The 18,696-nt window shown below is 38.0% G+C and overlaps 2 protein-coding genes across 2 annotated transcripts; one reads left to right on the forward strand and one right to left on the reverse strand.

Annotated features, from left to right (window-relative positions):
• Positions 1 to 68: 68 nt before the first annotated feature.
• Positions 69 to 8,648, forward strand: LOC132191450 (uncharacterized). Its single transcript, XM_059606466.2, has 8 exons — positions 69 to 591; positions 1,354 to 1,722; positions 1,798 to 2,057; positions 4,137 to 4,278; positions 4,483 to 4,854; positions 4,986 to 5,117; positions 5,797 to 5,925; positions 6,015 to 8,648. The coding sequence occupies exons 1-8, from the start codon at positions 469 to 471 to the stop codon at positions 8,349 to 8,351; spliced, it is 3,864 nt and encodes a 1,287-aa protein (XP_059462449.2). The 5' UTR covers positions 69 to 468; the 3' UTR covers positions 8,352 to 8,648.
• A 7,198-nt stretch (positions 8,649 to 15,846) lies between these two features.
• On the reverse strand, positions 15,847 to 17,179 carry LOC148583284 (uncharacterized). The gene is made up of 3 exons (XM_088511080.1): positions 16,783 to 17,179; positions 16,067 to 16,452; positions 15,847 to 15,975 (listed from the first exon to the last, which is right to left on the reverse strand). The coding sequence occupies exons 1-3, from the start codon at positions 17,177 to 17,179 to the stop codon at positions 15,847 to 15,849; spliced, it is 912 nt and encodes a 303-aa protein (XP_088367206.1).
• Between the last annotated feature and the right edge of the window lie 1,517 nt (positions 17,180 to 18,696).

An 18,696-nucleotide genomic window follows, 5' to 3' on the forward strand; every position in this document is an offset into this window, starting at 1 on the left:
ATATCGGACCTATATCAACCGGTCACCTCCACGCTAAATTGTAATGTAACAGTAATCTTAACCTCCATTTTAACCTTGCCCCTCCACAGCGTTGCCAATCTCTTCTCTCTCTCTCTCTTTCTCTGTACACAATATATATACGCAGAGAGAGAGAGCACCAAATCTCATCGTCCAACGAGCAAAACCTCTCTAATCTCTCCCAATATTCTCTCACCCTCCGATACAATCCTTCGTAGATTCACCTCCAGAACGCACCGTTTGGATCCGGGGACTCTTCGATCTGTATTCAGAATTAAATCGGTTCTTTTTTTTAAAAAAAGAAATTAAATTAATTTGAGCATGTCTGCAATCCGATTCGATTGAATTCTTCGGGTTTCGATCGGATTTGGTCGGGAAATTGGTGGTGTTTGAGGGACAGGAATGGATGCATTGGTGAACGAATTTACGACCAGAACCTGAGAAAAGGAAATGCCAGGAATAGCGCACAGAAATGACCAATTTAGCAATGGTTCAACGGCGTCGTATACGCTCTCGGCCAACGGGTTTTGGTCCAAGCATGCCGACGATGTTAGCTACAACCAGCTCCAGAAGGTACTAGATTCCTTTTTTCTTTTTATCAATGAAATTCGATTTAGATCATTGTTTTTTAATGGGTTTTATGTGGATTTTGATGGGTCGGTTGAGTTTGGATTGGATCTTGGGGTGCGAGGTATTTAGACAGTGCGTTTTTTGTGGGGTTTGGATGTTTGATTGTAGATGGAGGCTTTATTTTGATTGGATTGTGTGTGTTTGATTTTTATCAGATCCATTTTAGATAGTCTAGCTCATGTTTTGTTTATTTACATATGTTGACTTGATATGCATATGGATTGTTAACATTAATTGGAAATTAGGATTGTGTTTCCAATTGATAATGACACACTAGTGCTTGCCTGTTTGCAAAGAAATCTGTGGCCAAAGAATAAGATATAACGATTCATTTGGGTATGTCATTATCTGGGATTCTTAGAAATTGGAATAAGAGAATGTAATTCGTGTTGGAATTTTGTATGCATCTCTGTTCTTTCTGCTAAAAGTAAACCAAAGTTCATAAACAGAAACATGCGCTTAAAAACTGGAAATAGAATATTTTTCTGTACATCTTGGAATACATGCCAATTCCTATCCATCGATCAAAAGAGGTTCTGGATTTTCTTAACTTTATCAATGATTGCATTTGAGATAGCAAGTTTATGGCAATAATTGCAAATTTTGACTCACGTGTTGCATAAGTACGTGGTTGTTTAAGCTTGTGTGCAACGTATGAGATGGTGTCGTTAGTCATTAATAAAGTGCCTTTTACTTTTGGTTTAGTTCTGGAGTGAGTTGTTGCTGCAAGCTCGGCAGGAGCTTCTGAGGATTGACAAGCAAACCCTTTTTGAGCAAGCGCGTAAGAATATGTACTGCTCTAGATGCAATGGGTTACTGCTCGAAGGTTTTTTGCAGATTGTCATGTATGGAAAGTCTTTGCATCAGGAGGGAGCAGGTGGGCACCTTCCATGCAATAGACAGGGAGCCTCAAAAAATCAAAACGGTGGTGGTTCGAGTATTGCTAATGGTTGCCAAGATGAAATTCAAGATCCATCCGTCCATCCTTGGGGAGGTCTTACCACGACACGTGATGGGTCATTGACACTTATGGACTGCTATTTGTATTCAAAGACCCTTAAGGGGCTCCAAAATGTAATTTCATATTGTTCAGTCAGATTTTTAAACTATTATTTTACGATTTAGTAGCTGACATTATGCTTGAATCAGGTATTTGACAGTGCCCGTGCGAGGGAACGGGAACGCGAGTTGCTTTATCCTGATGCCTGTGGTGGGAGTGGCCGGGGTTGGATAAGCCAAGGAATTGCGAGTTATGGCAGAGGCCATGGAACAAGGGAAACATGTGCACTGCACACTGCCAGGCTTTCTTGTGACACTTTGGTGGATTTCTGGTCAGCCCTTGGAGAAGAAACCCGGCAGTCTCTTCTAAGGATGAAGGAAGAGGATTTTATTGAGAGGCTTATGTACAGGTGTTTTTCCTATATGCTTATTCATTATATGTAACATTTGCTCTATATTAGCGGAAAAATGCATGATAACTGATGGTAAATAAGTGAGTTGCTATCATGCGAAACTGTTAGATGAATTCTCACATGGGAGGTGGTCATTCCTGGTAAAATTGTTGCAGAAGAACAGAAAGCTTAATTTGGCAGCATGTAAGAATTCAATTTTCACACTTGTGTGGCTTAGAAGGATTCAAGTAGTCCTAAAACCATCCTTTTTTTTTTCGAGGCTTGTCTTCTGGTTCACATGCCTTGGAAGTCCATCAAGTTATTGGGCAATTGATATTCCTAGCACAAATATGCAGGTATATTGAAACAAATTACCAATCTATCATATGGACAACATTACAATCGAATATCTGATAGACATTCAGTTAGGATGTTTGATAAGTGCAGGCTTCAAGAGCGGTAGGGAATTATTTGCTTGTAAGTGACATATTTTGTTTCAACAATGTTATTTATATTCTCCCTTGGGGAAAAGGAAAATACAGTTGGATCATGCAATGTTTGAAGAGCCATGAATGTTGGTCAAGATAAGAAATTACATAAGCTGCATTCAGGGAGCATCCTAAATGTTTGTTTGTGTGGGCAATCAATCTTCTCAGTTAATTTCTACTGAACCTGGTTTTAGTTAGTTTGTTTGATTTTATCTTGGCATGATCCTGCAGCTGGGGGTTCTGTGGGACATCCAGGGGAAGGCCCTGCTGATATCAGAGGAGTCCGGTAGGTAGCAGATATCTTGATTCTTGACTGCCGCTTGGGAAGTTTGAGGATTCAATTATATAAAGCCACTATCCAAAGTATTTGGGACTTGCACTTTGTTGGTTTTGAACTGTGGAATGAAAGAAAAACTGGAGAAGAGTGAGGAAAAGTGGGAAAAGGTAAGGAATTGAGCATGTTTGGTTTGAATGAAATGCTAAGGAAGGAAATCTAACTGTTAATGATTGGTTATCTAGTGAGAAGAAAGGAAAGAAATACCCATATAGTAGTTCTGCTATAATATTCCTTCACAATGGAGTATGAGTACCATTTAACTTGCTGACTAAAACAGGAGAAATATTGAAAAATGCATCACATGAGCCATTTGCTCAGCTTCTGCTGGTTGAGCCAAGGAATCAATTGGTGGGCCGCCCAGAAATATGTTTCTTACCATTTCTTTCCCTTGCTTTATTTCTTTTAAACGAAAGGCTAAAGTTCTTGTCCTCAAACCTTTCCCTTGCCATTTCTTTCCTCAAACCTTTCCCCTATTTCTCTTAAACCAATAAGTTGCTGATTATGGTATTAACCATCAAGGAGTTTGGCACTGTTAGATGCACCATTTTAGGAGACTGTGAAAGGCATTATTAATGGGAAAAGCTTTAAGAACCATGGTATAAGTTCCCCCTACTGGACTGTCACTTACCAAAGTTTTACCACTATGCAATGCTTCTTATCAAGGTTTATTCTATAGGGACAATGGAAGGGTCATGAAGGGTGAAATCCATTTTCTGTTCTGAAGGAGATTGCTAAGCTAAATGTTTAGGATTTTTCTGGAGCGCACTCCCTTGTCTCTGTCAATGATTAAGGCTAGACATGAAAGCAATTAGGAAAATGCATAATTACCACCAGTAGTGTAAATTGATACTTCCAACAAGATTATTGTGATATAATTGTTAGAAGATGTGTAAAAGACAATCTCGTTGATGAGTGCATGCTTGAGGGTTTTAAAGGGTGAGAGCTAGGCCAAGAGATTGTTTATTATTTGTGTATCTGAACAACTTTCTGCTCTAGTTGATCTCTTGTGGTTTTTCTGCAGAAAGACAAATGACTTCTAATAAGAACTAATGAACTAATTGTAATATTCAGAAGCTGAAAACTTAATTCTTGTGTATTGCATATGGTCATTGGCTTGTTTTTTCCTACTTGTTGCACAGCAGCTAGTTGCATAACTGGCAATCTCTCCTACATCCTAATCCATTTAGTCTTTATACTTGTGCAACATATTATTTATAAAGATTTCATGTTAGATTAGTCTGTTTTTCTTAAGAGTGTGATATTCATCTACAGGTTCGATAGCAAGAGATTTTGCAGAGATTGTAGAAGGAATGTCATTCGTGAGTTCAAGGAGCTAAAGGAGCTGAAGCGCTTGCGGAGAGAACCTCGTTGCACTAGTTGTTTTTGTGTTGCAGATACAGCCTTTCAATATGAGGTGTGGCTTTCCCTATTCCTTCAAGTTCTTTTCTTTTCTCTGAACCCTGTTGTTATTATTCTTGTAAATTTCAACTTAGTAATTCAAAGAGAAATTGGCTCAGATAATGGTTGTGATAACTTGGCAAATATTTTGGAGCTTTTTGTGAGGACTAGTCTAGATGTTGTGACTATTATGACAAAATCTTCTTTTCGATTTTCTCAGGTATCCGATGACACAATTGAAGCTGATTGGCACCAAACTTTTGCAGACACTATAGGAACATACCATCACTTTGAGTGGGCAGTTGGAACAGGGGAAGGGAAAACCGATATTCTGGAATTTGAAAATGTTGGACTGGATGGAAATGTTCAAGTCAGTGGCCTAGATCTTGGTTGTTTAAGTGCATGCTTTATTACCCTAAAAGCTTGGAAGTTAGATGGCCGCTGCACTGAGCTTTCTGTAAAAGCTCATGCATTAAAGGGTCAACAATGTGTGCATTGCAGACTCGTTGTTGGGGATGGTTTTGTAACCATCACAAGAGGGGAAAGTATCAGAAGGTTTTTTGAGCATGCTGAAGAAGCTGAGGAAGAAGAGGTAGCTCTATCTCCGTAGGGCTAATTAACTTCTTTAGATGCATTTAAAATCTGTTGCTTTTGTTCAGAAACATTTACAAAGGATATGCTTTGCAAGATTTATATTTATCTTTTATGTTATGCCTACTTCAGGATGATGATTCCATGGACAAGGACGGCAATGAGCTGGATGGAGAATGCTCCCGCCCCCAAAAACATGCGAAGAGTCCTGAACTTGCTCGAGAGTTTCTTCTAGACGCCGCAACTGTTATTTTTAAGGAACAGGCATGTTCAATCTGCTGACCACCTTTTTGCTTTTTGAGTCTGTCTATGTACTTTTTTCCTTGCCTTCTCCAGCTGTTTACTTCAAGGGATGATCATAAGTTAAGGACTTTCATTTTCCACAACGTATTTGAGAACTTTAGTTACATGTGATAATGTCCATGAGAAAAAAATATGGGTTGTGGAAAGGAAGGGTTATCAGCTAGATTTTGTTGATAGGAGGAAGTAAATTTATACTGTGGAGGTATATGTAAAAGGGTTTCCAAGTACAAGAGGTGCATCATGAGCTGGCAAATAAACCTTTAATTGTTGAGAAAGAGGTAGTATGGCACATGTTTGTTTGCAGATGGTTGCAACTTTAGTTGCCTTCACAGAACAAAATTGTCAGTTGAATTGATGAAAAAGTGCTTCCAAATGTTAAAAGATTTTGGGGAAGCAGGACTAAAAATACAATGATTTCTAACGTTCAGCAACTAGTCTAGTAGTATGTCTAAAGGGTGAAAATTATTGCAAGATACGTTGTAATCACTTCTACTATCTATACCAAAAGAGATGGCTGGCACCATGTTGTAGATCTTCTCTTTATATGCTTCTTGTGGAAGTGCAGTTTTTTGTTTTTGTTTTTTGTGTGTGGATGAATGTAACTTGTTCTCTATCTGATTCTATGATGCTATTCTTTCAGGTTGAAAAGGCTTTCAGAGAAGGAACAGCACGCCAAAATGCACACAGCATCTTTGTCTGCCTTGCGCTAAAACTGCTGGAAGAACGTGTTCATGTTGCATGCAAAGAAATCATTACATTAGAAAAACAGGTCTTGATATTTGTGGATTTAAGGATAAGAGTTTAGCGATACTCCCTTGGGAGAAATTCTTCTCACAGTAATGTGTTTTTTCCCTACAGATGAAACTTCTTGAAGAAGAAGAAAAGGAAAAGCGTGAAGAAGAAGAACGCAAAGAGAGGAGAAGAACAAAAGAAAGAGAGAAAAAGCTCCGAAGAAAAGAAAGATTAAAAGAGAAAGAAAAGGATAAAGAACAAAAATGCTCTGAATCAAATCTAACTCCCGTTTGTCCTGATGCCTCAAAGGAAGACTCATCACAAAGTATTGATGTGGTGCCAAATAATCATGTCATCCTTGAGGATTCAGTTAGCGAAGGTGAGAACATTCTTTCCAGGCCTGGATGTCCTGATATTCAAGAGGAGTTTTCAAATGGCTATGTTAGTTCGAGAATGCAAGACCACTCATATGATAGTCCTGATGGGGAAATTACCTATGTGAAAGATTGGAGTGGTTCTTTTACAGTTGAGCATTCAAATTTTTCCCGTCGGAGACTAAAATTTCGGAAAGAAGTTCAACTGGATGCATCTTTGAAGTGGTCTGACAGACGCCGATATGCAGCTGCAGAATGTGGGGCTGTGTCTAATAGATCTGAGCCAAGATATTGTGGTGATTATTTTGAGATTCCTTCTAGGGGTGTAAATGGATCCAGTAGGCAGTTGAGGATGAATGCTCCAAAGTCCAATGGTCGACATTGTGGCCCTAAGTTTAATGATAAGTTTTCCAGCAACAGGGTGAGTGACAGATATGACCTTCATTCTTGCAGCTGTAACCAAAACAATGACTATAGAGCAAGGGTTGATCCACATGTTTCTACGATCAGAGCAAGTCGGGAGACCAAATCTGTTTGTAAGTCAGAATCTGCATTGGATATGTCCAAACAATTTTATCGTGGTAACAAGTATAATCCAATTGAATATTTGCGTGATGGTTGTGGAAGACCCAAAAACAAAGTCATCTCAGGGAACAATCCTCCTGGCAAAGAAGTGCTCTATTCCAAGAAAGTTTGGGAACCCATGGAATCACAGAAGAAGTATCCACGGAGTAACTCAGACTCTGACATTACCTTGACTTCAACTACTTTCAAGGTTGAAGGGGCAGAACCTGATAATAACCTTCTCAAGTCATCTGGTGACATGTGTTGTCATGAAAACAGTGGAGATTCAGCTGATATTGATCAGGAGGATAATAATTCGAAGGAATCAGGAAACTCTAGCAATGAAACTGATGAGGCCTGCGAGAATGGACTTAACGTAGGAGCGATGGGCCTTTGCAACTCAACTGATTCTGCTTCTGAGAAAATTGGATCGTGTCCTATCAGTTTTGCAGTGAATTCTGCTAAATCTGCACCGAACATAACCTCGGATCCCGTTGTGAGTAGCACATTCAGTTCTGATAACTTCTCATCATGCCTAAGTGAGGGTGACAGCAATACAGCCTCTTCAAGCCATGGAAATCTGGAATCCTCTTCCATAACGGATTCAGAAGATGCCAGCCAGCAATCAGAAGGAAGGGAGGTAAGTGCTCAAAATGGCTTCTCAGAGTGTCATGAAGTTAGGATGGAGAAAAATCAAAATTCAAATGGCGGGGAGGTCATGGGAAGCAGGGCATCAATTGGTCTTTCACTCGACGGAGCAGGAAGTATTACTCACGAGAGACCACCACCAAGAATTTCCCAAAATTTTGATAATGGATTGTCTGCGGTTGGCTTGGGTGTTCAACATCAACGCATGCTTCCTCCAATGCATAACCAAAACATACACTTTCCAGTGTTTCAAGCTCCTTCAACAATGGGCTATTACCATCAAAACCCAGTTTCATGGCCAGCAGCTCATGCTAATGGATTAATGCCCTTCTCCCATCCCAACCACTATCTATATGCAGGACCTCTTGGGTATGGTGTAAATGGAAACTCGCGCTTCTGCATGCAGTATGGTCATCTGCAGCATGTAGCTACCCCTCTATTTAACCCTAGCCCGGTCCCAGTTTATCAACCAATTGCGAAAGCTAGTGGGATAAATGCTGAGGTGCAAACTCAGATCTCTAAGCCAGGTGCAGGACAAGAAGCTTCTAATGAAGCTAATACAGAAAAGGCAGTTCCCGCTGGACCCCATCCAAAAGAAGCACCACGAAATGAAGAAGCTGGGCAAGTTGATAATTCTGCCAAATTGCATATGGGAAACTCTGGGTTTTCCTTGTTCCATTTTGGCGGGCCGGTTGCCCTTTCAACTGAATGTAAATCCAATGTCATGCCTCGGAAAGAAGGGATGATTGGGGATTTTTCTGAAGAATATCCAACAGATCATGTTGAGAGTGATCATACTTCCAATAAGAAAGAGAGTACTATGGAAGAATACAACTTATTTGCAGCGAGTAACAGCATAAAATTTTCATTCTTCTAAATATAGTAATGAGGAGGTGCGACGGGGCTGCTGAGTATTTCAGTCCCCATCTTCTTCTTGTTCGGTATTGGAGATGAGTACTTTGTAATTCGGTACACAATAATCTTCAGAAATTCCAATTTTAGCTTTCATAGTTTCCTTAGTTGATTCTTATTCAATTTCTCTCATTGTTTTTCGTAATGTAGAGAAAAAAAAAAAAAAAAAGAGAAGAGATTTCAAGAGTGCATAATGTTTGAAGAGTTTTCTGTATGAGGTCAGTTATTTTCATGAATGAAGGGTTTTCTTGGTATGGAGTTATTTTCTTCGTTTGTTGGAATTGAAGCCATTTCATCTTGAATGCTGCTTATAAGATCAGAAGTAGATTACTAAAGAGAGTTTGCTTGACTCATGAACCTCGATGCATCTTCCATTCTGAACTTCATATTCTTCAGGATCACCATGTATGCTGCTATGGAATTGGAAGTAGATAATCTTTTACCACTGAATTGCTCCCAAATGATGGTTATCTTAGATTTTGATGACTTGTTCTGGTGTTTAAGACACTGATACAGGTTCTGAGTTCTTTTTTATTTTTTTATTTTTATTTTTACATCTGATGTTAATTTACTCTCATCTTCTTCCTCTTAAGATCAAATTGACATCGAAACCAGCTTCATCAGAAGTATTTTACTTTGCCATTTACCATTCACCATTTTCACATCTCCTACCCCTGCATCACGTAAAAGACGATTGAATAGCTTCATTGGCTGATGGGAAACATTGTCTACTGGAATGGTGGGTGGGATTTTTGGATTAATCTCTTAGGTGTTATTTATTTATTTATTTTCTTGTAAATTCTCTTAGACATAAAAGTAGAAAACCTAAAGGGGGAGGATAAAGGGAAAGCACAGGAGGATGAAGGAGAGGAGTTCATTAGGCTGAGGAGTGGAGAGGAGGGAAAAGCAAAACCTAACTGAGATATAGGGGTGAGGTTTATATAGAAGGGGGAACTTTGGGATTTTCGGGAGAGAGGATAGAATGGTGCACAACTAGTTTTCAACTTATGGGGTTACATCTCAAATACCATCTTTTATATGATCACATTAGTAAATAAAAAATAAAGAAATATATTGACTAAATCAATTACAACAAAAAGAGAAATTACATGTTGAAAGAACTTGAAACCTCTGTCCAAAGTTCTGTATGGAGCATTTGGATAATCATAGTGAAAAACATCTCTAAATATTCTTGAATGAGAAGTATCAAAGTCACTTTTAAATAAATTTGCCATTAACTATTCTTTTTACATCCCCATTGCCCATTGCTAACCCATTATAAGCAGTACAGGATTTTGCAAAAAGCCATACACAAATGCCAGCCTTCATACTATAGTCTATATCATTCCAACTTTTATAAAAACATGTTTACTTCTTTTCAACCTAAAACTCTTTTCTTTTTGTTTTTTGTTTTTTTTGTTTTTTTGTTTTGTTTTTTTGTTCTTGTTATTTGGTACAAGATAAAAATACTGATTTAAAAAAAAAAAAAAATTCAGGGTTAACAAAAAATTTGCCACCATTGAAAAGATTAAGAGGTATATTGGGTCGTTTGGCAAGATTTTCAATAATCCTTTTAATGTTGAAAACGCTGCTCAAATATTGAATGTTTAGACGTGACCCCTCAACATTAACTGTAGTAAGTGTTGGGCAAGTAATATTACAAGTCTTTCTTGTGTCACTTTTGTGTCTCTCCAATGATGATGTGATTCTTAAAATCACTAAACTTGCAATTGATCATTATTGGATTTTGATCAAATAGTAATTTAAAACCAAATCATTTTTTTAGGAACACAAGAGATACTATAGAATTACTTATGTTGGGCGCCCATGGTGACAGCTAGCCCAAAGCCATTTTCCATCCCACTGCAAAGGCGTGTGGTAACGCTTAATTACTCCCACACATAATGATGGATTGGCTATTAACGTATATCATATGTGTAACGCTCCGGCTCGGGAAAAAAAAAAAAATCTAAAATTTGACGTGACCGTGCCCGTAATACTATAACCTTATAATATCGTAGCAGAAAAGAGTAATAATTTTTTCTTTTCTTTTCTTTTATAACACAATACTCATTATTAAATAAAAACCATATATAGCCTTTATTTCATATCATAATGTCATTTTTTTTTACATGTCTGCACAAGAGAGAGGAGGGGAGATTCGAACTAGTGACCTACACTTTATAAGGCGTAGTCTCCAGCCGATTAAATTACCCCTTAGGAACATATCATAATGTCATTACTACTTTAAACCTTAACAAAAAGTGTCACATGCGACATAAATATATACATTACTACACTAACAAAACCGACTTATCTCAAGTCTGCCTTCAAAATAGCGACTACCCTATGCATATGTATATGGGTTAGTATCCGCAGCTTCCTCAATTAAGCATGTAAAATCACAACAATTTTACAAATGAAAATGTGAGTCTACGAGTCAATAAATAAAAACATGAAGGATAGTACTTTTTAATTGGGTTAGAGAGGAATAAGTGTTTTAACTCCCCCTCATCACTGATTATGAGTTTAAACAAGAAACTAATTAGCCTAAGAAAAGTTTAAATATCACACTCATAATTCCGATTTAAATTGGGCGATGAAATACAATAACGTGAAGGATACAATTTGACAAACAAAAAGATATAATTTGCAAAAACAACTTTTTAGCCATGACTTTGGGATTCTTGGCGAAAGAGATGTGATTTAACATAGATGGCCAACAAAGTAATATTATTTATGGTGCGTTTGGAATTGCGATTTCGTAAGAATAATTTGTGTTTTTAAAAGATATTACAAAACGTAAGGTATTTGGCATTGCGATTTAAAAAGCATTTAATTTAAAATAGGAAAAAAATTTGCGATTTTTATAAGCAAGTTAAGGGGTACTTATTTGAAAAAACGCAAATTTAAACTAAAATCACGACTTCGCATATCAAATATTTAATAAAAAAATATTTTTTAACATATTTTACCAAACGCCTTTATTATTTTAAAAATCACTGATTTTAAAAACGCAATTATTGAAACCGCAATTCCAAACAAATTCTTAAACTAATTATTTTGGGCGCTTAGTCCACGTCACCTTTATTTCCTTGAGAGAAAAGAATTCATTTTGTTTTTTTTAGAAAAAAAATAAAGGGTAAAAGTTGAACTTTTGTTGGGCAAAAAAGTTGGGCCTTTAGCATTTCTCTATATATATTATGTACGTTCAGACATATTCTGGACCGAGAAGTGCTGCTTCTCATTTCAACACACACGTGGCCCTAGGGTTTGGTGTTTTGGTTTTAATTCTTTGCGCCGCAAGACACCTCTCCTACTCCTAGTCCTGGTGCTTCACGGAAACTTTATTATTGGTGTTTTGTTTTCCTTTGCAGGTTGCGATTAGACATTCCTCTCTTATATAATTAATAGCATTGATGATGCTCTTTCTATTCATTTAGACAACAAAATTCCGTCTTTGTGTTCAAGATTGATAGATAGATGAAATAAATGTAAAATTGGTCTATGTGGTTAACCTAATTTACAAATCACTCTTTGTAGTTTAAAAAATAATTTATAGGTCTCTAGAGTAGGCCAAAATAACATTTTACCCCTGGACTCATTTTTCGTTAAATGACTTAACAGAAACCGTTACATTGCCACATCACACCCAATAAAAATAAGACACATGTTATTTTTTATTTATGCTTTCAAAAAATGACAAATAAGTTTTTTCACGTCATTTTGAGGCTTCAACACACATTCCACGTCAAATTAAATAAACCTAATCTCTCTATATTTCCTGTGCCGCCGCCATCTTCATCTTCCCCTACAATTCTTGCCGTCGTCTTCATTTTCCCCAACGATTCTTGCTATCGTATTCATCTTCGTCTTCATGCCGTCGTCTTCATCTTCCCCATCGATTCTTGCCGCTGTTGTCTTCATCTTCCCAAAAAAAAAAACGACACAGAGAGGGAGAGAGGAATAGATTGTTTCCGATGCCCGGAAACAAATTTTGAAGATGCTTCAATGCCCAAAAACAAATCAGAATTTTCATAGAAAGACTGCCAAAAAATGCACTAATCCAAAAACGCAGATGTCCAAAAATCTCAAAGTAACTCACAAATCGAAGATCACACCCATTGGAAGATGAAGACGACGGCAAGAATCGTTGTGAAAGATGAAGACGACGGTGGCACAAGGGATATAGAGGGATTATGTTTATTTAATTTGACATGGAGTGTGTGTTGAAGCCTTAAAATGACGTGGAAAAGTTTATTTGTCATTTTTTAAAAGCATAAATAAAAAAGAACATGTGTCTTATTTTTATTGGGTGTACTATGGCAATGTAACGGTTTTCGTTAAGTCATTTAACGAAAAATGAGGTCAGGGAGTATAATGTTATTTTGGCTAGTAGCGCAAGATAGGATAGGACTACAGTGGAGAATTCACGATCAACCGAAAGATGTCAATACTACTTCCACAAAATTTCATCACCCAAATATTTTCTCTACTACCCATCAAGTCTTTGTTGTGTTTTCAGTGCGTTTCGAAGCCATGGTTCGCTTTAATCAACGACCCAAATTTCATTAACATGAATCTCACCACTAATAGAGAACGTAGTCTCATTGTGCATGCATGTCCACGTTATTGACCAAAGGATTTCTTCTTGGTAAAGTTTTCCAACGAGGAATTAGGCAACCTTGTGAAGGTCTATCCACCATTCTATGGTCAAGAACACCTCAACGAAACTTCAGTGATAGGATGTTGCAACGGCTTGGTTTGCATCCGCAAATATGATTATCGTGGATGGAAATATAGTTATGAAATTTTGATTTGGAACCCATCAATCAAAAAATACAAGAAATTACCCAATGAGCCGGATGTAGACTATGATAAGCTCAACCAAATCATAACAACATTCAGGTATAACCTAGTTCAACTCAATTTAGCATTTGGGTATGACTTAGTCAACAATGATTACAATGTTTTAAAAATTGTATTTTTGCAAGTTGTGAAATCACTACTTGGAGCTCTTAGAAATTATGGTATATAGTCTGAAATCACATTGTTGGAGAAAAGTAGAAGATCAATGGCCTTACGAGGATGAGTCATTTATTTTGTCTGGGCCGGCTTTCTTCAATGGTACTTTCTATTGGTTGGTTAAAATTTCACCTGGATCAACAACTTTTCTCATATTTGATCTCACCATCGAGAAATTTGCAGTGCGAACGTTTCCGTTTAAATTGTATCTGAATGTGACTTTAGAGGTTTTGGGAGGAACACTATGTGTTTCTACGACTACTAATGAGGGCATGGACATTGACGTTTGGATGATGGAGGACTACGGGGTGGTAGGCAGTTGGAGTTGAATTTATACGGTGCCTAAAACTTTTCCCTACTGCCAATCACTAGGTTTTTCAAGTGACCGTGAAGAGGTTCTAATGGTGGACTACTCTAGGAAACTTTTTTGGTATCACATAAAAAAATAGACATACTACTGGATTGGTAAACATATTTTCAATATGTGTTGGATAGTACCTTATGTAGAAAGCCTCATTCTCCTAGATGGTGATAGTGATAATTGGATTCGATGATGCATTAATGATCTTTTGATTATATGTTTCCCTTTATGCACACAAAAATTCTTGTAATTCGTAATGGATAATGGATAATGGATGGATGATAGTTACATATAATTACATTTTCATAACAATTTTTTTTTTTTTGGTTACTTTCAGGACACTACAATTGATTGGTGGGATTCTAATAAATAACTCCTTCTGACACTCATTTAAACATCGGTAAAATGTTCCTGTGATGTTTGTTACCTGTTCTTGATGTACTGTATTTTTTTTTTTTAATGAATAAGCATTTCATTCAAACCAAAGCTCAAAATAGAGCAACACTTAGGCTCCGTTTACTTCAACGTAAAATGGTTTCTGTCGGAAAATATTTTCAGGAAAGCCATTTTCCCTAAAAATATTTTATGTCGAAAACATTTTACGGCGTTTACCTTGCACACGGAAAATAATTTTTTTTTAATATCTTTTTTTATATATATATTTTCCAATAAAGTCCACGCGCGGGACCTGCACGAGACTTGTTCAAGACCTTGCAGGGACCTGCCCAAGACCCCGCTCGGATTTAACAGGGACTTGTCCGAGACTTGACCGGGACTTGCCTGGGACTTGCCCGAGACCCGCCTAGGACTTGACTGGGACCTGAGCGAGACTTGCTCGGGACTTGACCAGGACCCCGCTGGGACTTGACCGGGACCCTCCTGGGACTTACCCGGGACCCCGCCAGGACTTGATTGAAACCCGCCTGGGACTTGCTCAGGACCCCACCGGGACTTGCTTGGGACTTGCCCAAGACTTGACCGGGACTTACCCAGGACCCTGCCGGGACTTGACTGAAACCTGCCCGGGACTTGACCGGTAAAGTCCCGAGCGGGTCTCAGACAAGTCTAGGGCAAGTCCCAGGCGGGTCTCGTCGGGGTCCCAGGCAAGTCCCAAGTGGGTCCCAGTCCGGCCAGCAACTTCCGTACACAGATATAGATTCATTCTTCGTACCTGGTCCAACTTCACAACCCTTCGTCCCCGGAGGGTCCCAGTCAGGTCCCAGGCGGGTCTCGGGCAAGTCCCGGTCAGGTCCTGGGCGGGTCCTGGTCAGATGCCGGTCAAGTCCCAAGCGAGTCCCGCCGGAGTCCCGGGCAAGTCCCAAGCGGGTCCCGGTTAGGTCTCGGGTGGGTCCCGGCCAAGTCCCAGGCAGGTCCCGGGCGAGTCTCGGTCAAGTCCTAGGCGGGTCCCGATCAGGCCCTAGTGAGGTTCTGGGTGGGTCTTAGCAAGGTTTATCGATTTAAGAATGAGATGCTCATAGTCGGAAAATGGTTTACCATTTTCCGAAAATTAAAGAATAATTTTCGGTCAAAAGAAAAATATTTTCCGTTGATCACTATTTTATGTCGAAGTAAACATCGGAAAATGCGAAAATCATTTTCTGGAAACCATTTTACGTCGAAGTAAACGGAGCCTAAAACACAAATACAACCCCTTACAAAGCAAAATAGGGGAAAACAAAACCTTTAAACTAGCAACTATTCAACACCAAAACAGCCCTTTACAACCCTTACAGATCAAAACAAGGAAATGTAAAAACTACAAGCCAACATTACAGAGGGTGGCAGAAGGCAAGTTCCACAAAGAACACAACAAAAGGTTCTCCTTAGTTCTAGGAAAACCTCTTTACAGCAATTCTAGCCTTGATTTACCAGAAAATCTGCTTCAGTAGCTGCTCTTCAGTTTTTGGAACACCATTATGTCTAAGTTCATTTCTAGTACACCAGAGGTTATAAACTACAGAACCAAGAGCCAACTGACATATCAAGCACTTAAGAAAGTTCTTTCCCTACCTATTACAGCCAAGCTGCACAAGTTCATCCCAAATCACAGGAGGCATATCAATTTTGCAACGAATCATGCAATATTTCCAAATTCTCGAACTAAAGCTGCATTCAAAGAAAATATGATCATGAGTTTCCAGTTGAGAATGGCAGAAACAACACTGAACCACACCCTTATAACCCCATTTGAGTAACCTCTCACCTGTAAGTAACCTATCCTTTATAGCAAGCCACAAGATAAAAGCCTGCTTGGGAATAGCAAGAGGAAACCAAACTATCTTTCACCAAATAACCTCTGCATTCTTCTTTCTAAGGGCTTCCCAAGTCTCTACACTAACATAGACACCGTTTTTAGAATCAGTCCAAACTGGCTTATCACATTGGCCTAAACAAACTTCAAAAAGCCTAGCTTGAATATCAACTAGAGCTTCTGATCTTGCTAGTCCCCAAAACCAATCTCCATTGCAAATGACAGAAGACAGCTTAGCTTCAATATTACTTTGAGCATCATAAACAACCCTAAAGCCATATTGCTCAATCAAAACTCCTGCAGGATGCCACAAATCTAGCCACATATGAATGTTATCCCCATTCCCAACTTCAAACTTCAAGAACCTTTTGGCAATAGGCCTCAGCTTCAAAATTTTCCTCCAACTCCAAGAACAATTCTGAGGAATACCTACACTCCAAAAACTCCTTTTTAATAGATTTTCTCTAACCCAGGCAACCCAAATAGAACCAGACCTAGCAAAAATACTCCAAATATGCCTAAGCATAGAAGTTTGATTCCAAATTTCAAGCCTCTTTAATCCCAAACCTCCCTCCTTCTTAGGAAAACAAAGATCAGGCTAGGAAACCTTTGCTTTAGCTACACCTTCTTCTTTCCCATTTCATAAAAACCTATTGAACTTTTGTTCAACAGCTCTAATGACCTTTTTAGGAAGAATGAAAATGCCCATCCAATACACTTGTAAACTGTAAAGAACAGAAGATAACAACTGGAGCCTACCTGCATAGGAAAGATTCTTAGAAAGCCAAGAATCTATACGGCCATAAATTCTGCTAAGTAAAGCTCCACAGTTAGCTGTAGAAAGTCTGAAAGAAATAAGAGGAACCCCAAGGTACCTCACAGGGAGATGACCTTCCTTCATCATCAAATCATCCAATAGAATATGCCTCATTCTATCTGAAATTCCAGAACAATAGAGAGAACTCTTTGAAGGATTAGCTTTCAACCCAGACAGATTCTCAAACTCAATAATAGCAGCCTTGATAACTTTTATAGAACTCAAACTAGCTTCTGAAAAAATCAAAAGATCATCTACAAAACACAAATGAGTAAGCTTCATTCTCTCACATTTAGGATGGAATTTAAAATCAGCATTACCACCAGTATGTGCAGCCATAATCCAAGAGAAAACCTTCATAGCAAGAACAAACAAATAAGGAGAAATAGGGTCACCCTGCCTCAACCCTTTGTTACCTTCAAAATAGCCAACCAAAGTACCATTAATACAAACAGAAAATTTAGGAGATGTAATACACACCCTGATCCAGCTCAAAAATCTATTAGGAAAACCAAAACAGTGAAGACAATGAAGCATAAATTCTCAATTCACAGAATCATAGGCTTTCATAAGGTCTATTTTCAAATTACACCTAGGTTTTCCTTTTTCCTTATGATAACCCCTCACAAGTTTCTAAGCCAATAGAACATTTTCAAATATATTCTTAGAAGGAATGAAAGCAGATTGGTTCATGCTCACCAAATCACCCAAAAAAGGCAACATCCTGTTAGACAGAATTTTTGTAATGCATTTATATATAACATTACAACAAGCAATAGGTTTAAAATCTTCCATGGCAGAAGGATTAACCTTTTTAGGAACCAAAGAAAGAATAATAGCATTCAATTCCTTAAGCAATAAACAAGATGTAAAGAAACCTTTAATAGCAAATGTATATATATGACCAACCCCAAAGCTAATGTATTATACTCTATCAAATTACATGTTCTTTCACGACAATATTATAGTTAATTAGATAACCCTACGAACAAGATTGGTAACAAAGTATTGTTCCAGAAGCAGTAAAAATTACAATATTATATTTCTAAAAGATGAGGAGCTGAAAGTACAAACTTCAAGTCGATGCAAATTTCTAAAAGATTACAAGGTTCTTCATGTTGATGCAAATTTCCAGACAAGCACTTTCCCATGTGTTGAGGACTAATCCGTGTTCGGAAATTTGCATCAACATGCATTAAGAATGATGCAAGTGAGAATATACAATTGGTTTTAAAACAAAGTAATAATATCCAAAACATTTCGAGGAAAGAAAATTTCTGATGAGATAAATGGCTCTCATTAATAAAGCATGATAATTGGCAATATCTTTTCTTATCACACAGACTTGTACAATTTGAATCTGCCAAAGCTTTTCGAGCTAAGAATGAAATTTAGGGGTGTACAAAAGGGGCGGTTATAACTGCTCCGCATCCGCTAATCGCATAACAAATTTGATAGGCAGTTATAAAAAACGTCATTTTGATGTTAAACACCAAAATGGTGTCGCTTTAAATATGAGGTTTTTTTTTTTTTTTTTTTTTTTTTTTGACATGTCCACACAAAGGGAAGGGAGATGGAAGATTTGAACTAGTGACTTCTACTTCATGAGGCGTGGTCCACAGTCGATCGAGTTACCCCTTGGGGATAATATTTTAAATATGAGTTAGGGATAGAGTTTCATCATATTCATTGTTTTTGGAAATACTTTAACCAAAAACTATTTAAAATATGCACAAAAATACCCAAAACACCTCAAAACGCCCAAAAGCCCCAAAAAAAAAAAAAGGTTATAAAACTACCGATTATTGGTTTGAATAACCACTAACCGTCTAAGCGAAGCGGTTACGGTTATTAAA

This window comes from Corylus avellana, chromosome 10, assembly GCF_965113065.1.
Source record: "Corylus avellana chromosome 10, dhCorAvel1.hap1.2, whole genome shotgun sequence".
In the NCBI taxonomy this organism is placed as follows: Eukaryota; Viridiplantae; Streptophyta; class Magnoliopsida; order Fagales; family Betulaceae; genus Corylus; species Corylus avellana.